The 6,508-nt window shown below is 38.2% G+C and overlaps 2 protein-coding genes across 2 annotated transcripts; both read left to right on the top strand.

Moving 5' to 3' along the window:
• Positions 1 to 2,198, top strand: LOC130802209 (shewanella-like protein phosphatase 2). Its single transcript, XM_057666135.1, has one exon. The coding sequence runs from the start codon at positions 114 to 116 to the stop codon at positions 1,296 to 1,298; it is 1,185 nt and encodes a 394-aa protein (XP_057522118.1). The 5' UTR covers positions 1 to 113; the 3' UTR covers positions 1,299 to 2,198.
• A 68-nt stretch (positions 2,199 to 2,266) lies between these two features.
• Positions 2,267 to 3,693, top strand: LOC130805433 (uncharacterized). The gene is made up of 4 exons (XM_057670206.1): positions 2,267 to 2,383; positions 2,471 to 2,937; positions 3,049 to 3,181; positions 3,223 to 3,693. Exons 1-4 carry the CDS (start codon positions 2,267 to 2,269, stop codon positions 3,691 to 3,693), a joined length of 1,188 nt encoding a protein of 395 aa, XP_057526189.1.
• The last annotated feature ends 2,815 nt before the right edge of the window (positions 3,694 to 6,508 follow it).

Here is a 6,508-nt window from a genome sequence, read left to right as displayed (position 1 = left end):
AAATTGCTAATCAATAAGTTTATGTGACGATAATTGATAAATGAAGATAAGGAACCCTAAACATTACCACTTACCCTATTTTTTCTACAAATCAACCATCATAAGTAACAACAATGGCAGCAGATGAAGAAACTCAAACTTGCAAAAATCTACCAAAACTTCTTGCTTCCTTTGTCGACACCTTTGTTGACTTCTCCGTCAGCGGCCTCTTTCTCCCTCCTCCTCCTTCAACTTCTAACTCTGATACACCATTGGACACCTTCTACCCATCACCGGATCGCCTCATTGCTGTCGGAGACATCCATGGAGACTTCGAGAAGTGCAAGCAATCTCTCCTTCTTGCTGGGATTATCGATTCTGCAGGAAACTGGTACGGAGGCTCTTCTACCGTTGTGCAAGTTGGTGACGTCCTAGATCGAGGAAGCGATGAAATTAAAACCCTCTATTTTCTGGAAAGATTGAAACGGCAAGCTGAGAAATCGGGTGGGAAATTCATCACTATGAATGGAAATCACGAGATTATGAACATCGATGGTGATTTCAGATTTATCACAATTGATTCTCTAAAGGAATTTTCAAATTGGGCTTTTTGGTACAATCTAGGTATTTCAATTAAGAAATCGTGTTCTGCATTTATCGATTCACCAAATGATCCATTCTATGGTGTTCCCCTTGAATTCAAGGGTGTCAAAACGGAATTTCATGATGGATTTAGGGCCAGAATTGCAGCTTTACGTCCCAACGGACCAATTAGTACTCGATTTTTGGCCAATAATGTAACAGTTCTTGTAATGGGGGATAATGTATTTGTCCATGGGGGTTTGTTAGCAAGACATGTAAATTATGGGTTAGAGAAGATCAACAAGGAGGTTAGAGATTGGATTAATGGGGTCAGAGATGATTTATGGAGGGATATTGGGAGAGGGAGGAACTCCATTGTTTGGTTGAGAAAATTTTCACATGAATTAGCAGAAAGTTGTGATTGTGAAGCACTTGAGCATGTTCTTGCTACAATTCCTGGAGCAAGGAGGATGATTATGGGGCATACCATTCAAGGGAAAGGGATTAATGGGGCTTGTGAAGGGAAGGCAATAAGGATTGATGTGGGTATGTCAAAAGGGTGTATAAATGGATTGCCTGAGGTTTTAGAGATCTCTAAGAATTCTGATGTAAGGGTTTTGACTGCTAATCCTGCTTATAAGGATGGTTATGGTGCTAGAGGTATGAGAACTGGTAGGAAAGATGGGCTTGGTGTGTTGCTTGAAGATAGACCTAAGCAAGTAGAAGTTAGGGCTTGATGTTTTTGGATGATCTTGAGAATTTTAGTGGTATTTCTCATGGAGGACCAAAGCAAGTAGAATGTAAAGTTTGAATTTTTTACAATTTTAACAATTTACCTGTAATTCATGATTTGTCCGCTATCCTTCACCCCTCAGACTCTGTCTTTTACAAGCTACTAGGCTGTTAACTATGAATATGTAATTCATGATTCTTCTTGTCTATTGTTGTGATCTTGATAATACTTGGTTTGTTGTAGCTCGTCGTTTGTGTTTCTCCCTTGTCACATACTCGTTTCATGATTCGTTGTGTCTATTGATGTGCATGAAAACATGAATGGAACCATTTCAACCCAAATCCCAAGTTGATAGTTTGAGGCTCCTGAATATGTTATATACTCTAATAAAATCGGAAGGTATAGACATAGTTTTCCTATATCGGAGACATGTAGTATATGGCATTGCCATTATTCTACACATCTCTTTCTTTAAGGTGTTGCAAACATATGTTATAAATGGACCTTGTTTGTTTGAGCTTTAGTATATAATCTTCGGGTGATAATTTAGTGCGCGTGTTGTTGGAGATTATATATATAGCTGGGCACACAATCAGCAGAATAGGTCTGCCACTACATCAGCAGCTGATCCAAGTCACTAAACCAAGCTATACAAAATTAGTTACAGTTATTTCGTAACCCACTTTGTATCATAATAGAAAGTTGTTATTGCTCCTGTTCTTTAGTTTCCTTTCTTGATTTTAGTCTTTTCCTATTTTTATAAATAGCTAAGGCTACTCTCTTTTGTAATCAATCAATTCTAATTAATTAAAAGTGAAGTAGTAAGATTGAATGTATCTTCTGTTCTTGTTTTCATTAAATTCAACATGGTATCAGACACCTGAAATTGATCGTACACACCTTGTTCTTCCATCTTTCTTTGTTCTTGCCTTTCTTTCTTCCGCATTTGTTACCTGAGAAATTTTCTTTCCCATGGCTAATCCTCCTTCTACCTCCAATCCTCCTTCTACATCTAATCCCCCTTCTATTTCATCTTCCATTGAACCTACAAACAACCCTGCTAGCATTTACTACCTTCATCCTTCTGATGTGGGTCACATAATTATTACTATTGTCTTCACTGGGTCTGGGTACGGTGATTGAAGAAGGGCGATTGTTCTTGCTCTATATGTTAAGAACAAGTTAACATTTGTTGATGGCGGAACCACCAAACCCTCCAAAGACTCCACTGATCTTCATGCTTGGAAGAGGGTGAATGATGTTATAAGCTGGCTATTATCTTCTCTTGAACCTAGCATTGCCAAAAGTGTACAATGGCACAAGATTGCCAAAGACATATGGGATGAACTTCAAGAACGATATGGGTGTTCTTCTAGTGCTCAATTATATTGCTTACAGGAGGAACTTAGTCAGTTGACCCAAGATTCTACGATGTCCATTGCTGATTTTTACACTAAATTCAAAACCATAAGGGATGAAATTGATCATCTCAATCCCCTACCCACTTGTACATGTGAGGAATGTTCTTGTACCCTTACTCAGAAGTTTTATAAAATTCAACAACACCAAGGACTTACTCAATTTCTTATGACATTGGACCCCAAATACACTCAGGTTCATAGCACTATCCTCATGATGCCTGAGTTGCCCACTATTTAACAAGCATACCAGATTCTGGACTAAGAACAAAGGCACCAAGCACTTGCTAAACTTCATGATTCTCACCATGAATCATTGGCTTTCAATGCTAACAGGAAACCTTACTATGACAAGTCCAAAATCCCTTCAAGATTAGACAAGATGAAGATTTCAGGTTCTAAACGTCCTGGCTCATATTATTGTGACCATTGCAAAGTTTATGGTCATAGTCTTGAATGTTGCTGGAAGGTACATGGGTATACCCCTAACCTCAAACCCAATACTTGGAGGAGACAACATGGGACTGCACATACTCACAAGGGGATTCAGACCCTGAAGATGATACTTTGATCACCACTAAACTTACCCACATTCAATACAAACATCTCCTCAGTATGCTTAACAAAGAGGCCAATCCTTCTCTTGGTGATTCCACAGCTCTCTTGGCAGGTATATCTTGCTTCACTGCCCTTCATGATAGTTCTTGGATTCTTTATAGTGGTGCTTCAGACCACATGACCCATGATCTACACCTTTTTCATTCTTATACTCCTGTCCGTGGCACAAATCATGTTATTACCATTCCAGATGGTAGAAAGGTCCATGTACAATGCGTTGACACTGTCTTACTTAATAATGGTGTTGCATTACAAGACATTTTTTACTTTCCTGATTTCCATTATAACCTTATTTCTAACAGTAAACTTTGTCAAGATCTGTCATGCAAAGTTTTATTCACACACTCTGCTTGTTTTGTTTAAGGCAAGTTGACTCAGACTCCATGGCTTCTTGGTAAAATTGATCATGGCCTTTATCATACTGATTAAAGAGTGCACACATCTTCTTCTACACAAGATTGTACAACTACTTCATCTCAACAACCTGCTCTATCTCAAAAGATTGATCATTGTAATTCTGTTAGTAGCAATAAAAGTGTTTGCAATACAAAATTGTGGCACCTTCGTTTAGGGCATATGCCTATTTCTCATATTAAAAAAATTATTTTCTTCTACATTACATGATGTTCATACTGAACCATTTATTTGTACCATATGTCCTATGGCTAAACAAACAAGATCTTCCTTTACTCCTAGCATCATCAAAAGTTCTAAACCATTGGAACTCATTAATGTTGATATATGGGGGCCTTTCAGATTCCACACTAGGCTACATCATATTGGTTTTATAACCATGGTGGATGATTTCACTAGATTTACGTGGACTTTTCTTATTAAACAAAAGAGTGAATTTCCTCTTCTTATTAAAGAGTTTGTTACCTTGGTTGAACACCAATTTAATGCTAAAGTCAAAACCATAAGGAGTGACAATGCTAAAGAAATCATTGAGGGTGCTGCTTCTTGTTTTTACAAAGACCATGGTATTTTTCTTCAAACCAGTTGTAGAGACACACCCCCAACCAAATGGGGTTGTGGAGAGGAAACATAGGCACCTTCTTGAGGTTGCCAGAGCTCTTTCTTTTCAATCCAAGCTACCTATCTCCTTTTGGGTGATTGTTTGCAGTGTGCCACTTTCCTCATCAATAGAACTTCCACCTCAACTCTTCAAGGTCTTACACCTTATGAACAACTATACAACAAAGCCCCTGAATACACTGTTCTAAGAGCCTTTGGTTGTCTTTCCTATGTCTCTACCCTAAAGCAAGGCAGGCACAAATTTTCCCCTAAAGCTAATAAACATGTTTTTATTGGGTATGCATAGGGATGGTCATGGGGCGGGTCTGGAGCGGGTCTGGCCAGACCCGGACCCGAACCCTTTTATTTTTTTTGGATCCAGACCCGGATTCGGACCCTAAGGGTCCAAAATTTTCAGATCCAGACCGGACCCTACGGATCTGACAGGGTCTAGGGTCCTTAATGGGTCCTTAATGGGTCTTATACAAAGCCTCTTTGATTTGTCAAAACAGAACCTTTTTCGAGTCTTTTTATATTTTTGTAAGCAACTTATTATCGTATTACAAACACTTGTCACAAAAAGTTATCAATCGATACACCAATTTAACAATTCATTTCAATGCCCAGAAACAAATCCATAATTAGTATCACACTCCGTAAACTTCCAAAACCATTAGAATTAAACAATAAACATCATAATTGAAACTTTAACTCAATGCGCAATCAAATTATTTCAGTACCTAAAAACAAACCAAAATTAGAATATCGTCGCCTCCATAATTTCCAAAACCATTAGAATTAAACAATAAAGACTGTAATTAAACTTTAATCTCGGCGAGCAATCAAAGTATTATACATGTACAACAAATGTGCAAATATCATCAAAAATTTTAACAAAAATAAAAAAAAAATAATAATAAAATTTAAAAGTTTAGGGTCCGGGTCTTCACCTTAGGACCCGGACCCGGACCCGTCAAATTTTTTTTGATCCAGACCCGGACCCGGATCCGATGGGTCTAAAAAATTATGACCCAGACCCTTAAAAAGGGGCGGATCTGGGGCGGGTCCAACAGGGTCCTGGACCCATGACCATCCCTAGGTATGCACCTCATCAAAAGGGCTATAAAGTGTATAATCTTGATACCAAGATTGTTTCTGTCTCAAGAGATGTCATTTTCTCTGAAAAACACTTTCCATATCACTATCAACACACTCTTGACACCTCAAAGTCTTTACCTTAGTTTTTTCTACCTACATCTACCTTAGAACCTTGTATCCATGACTATACTGAACCTCTTCTTCCCTTCTCTAAATCCTTTCACCCTATATCTCACATTATTTTTCCCTCTCCATCTCCACAATCCAACATCCCTGCTGTTCCTCAATCCCCCACACTCTCTAATAATACTCCTCATACATCTCCTCTTTCACTTAGAAGATCTCAAAGACCAACCAAACAACCTGCTCACCTTAAGGACTACTACTGTCATGATGTCTTTTACAGATCATTGGTGCAACTTGGTCTCTTTTCAAGACTTATTAAGTTCTCATCAAAACATTTCTCTATAGCTTCAACACCATCTTGAACCAAAGACCTATGCTGAAGTTGTTAACAACCTCATTGGGTTGAAGCCATAATTAAAGAACTTGATGCCCTGGCAGCTAATCACACTTGGTCTCTTGTTGATCTTCCCAAAAATAAAAAGGCTATAGGTTGTAAATGAGTTTTCAAAACCAAGTTGAAAGCAGATAGTACCTTAGAACGCTATAAGGCTAGACTTGTAGCCAAAGGCTACAATCAGAGATATGGTATAGACTTTGAAGAAACTGTTAGCCCTGTTGTCAAAATGACAACAATAAGATGTATGTTAGCTGTTGCTGCTCACCATCATTGGCCCATATACCAATTGGATGTGAATAACACCTTCTTACATGGTGACTTAGCTGAGGAAGTCTTTATAAAAGCTCCTGGGGGTTTACATGTTTTAGATAAGAAAGTGTGTAAATTACACAAATCCCTCTATGGCTTAAAACAAGCATCACGCCAATGGCTTGCCAAGCTTGTACAAGCCTTACAACAACTTAAATTCCAGCAATCTAAACATGATTATTCCTTGTTCATCAATAAGACAGGCACTTATATCACTATTATGGTGGTTTATGT

The sequence above is a fragment of the Amaranthus tricolor genome, chromosome 2, assembly GCF_026212465.1.
Source record: "Amaranthus tricolor cultivar Red isolate AtriRed21 chromosome 2, ASM2621246v1, whole genome shotgun sequence".
Taxonomy (NCBI): Eukaryota; Viridiplantae; Streptophyta; class Magnoliopsida; order Caryophyllales; family Amaranthaceae; genus Amaranthus; species Amaranthus tricolor.
This window is presented reverse-complemented; position numbering and strand designations above follow the sequence as displayed.

Bases quoted from the DNA above. Each gene is read 5' to 3' on its own strand.
- LOC130802209 (XM_057666135.1), top strand. From the start codon at position 114: ATGGCAGCAGATGAAGAAACTCAAACTTGCAAAAATCTACCAAAACTT.
- LOC130805433 (XM_057670206.1), top strand. From the start codon at position 2,267: ATGGCTAATCCTCCTTCTACCTCCAATCCTCCTTCTACATCTAATCCC. The intron at 2,384-2,470 runs GTGGGTCACATA...CTATATGTTAAG, and splicing joins ACTACCTTCATCCTTCTGAT to AACAAGTTAACATTTGTTGA. The intron at 2,938-3,048 runs GTTGCCCACTAT...CAATGCTAACAG, and splicing joins ACTATCCTCATGATGCCTGA to GAAACCTTACTATGACAAGT.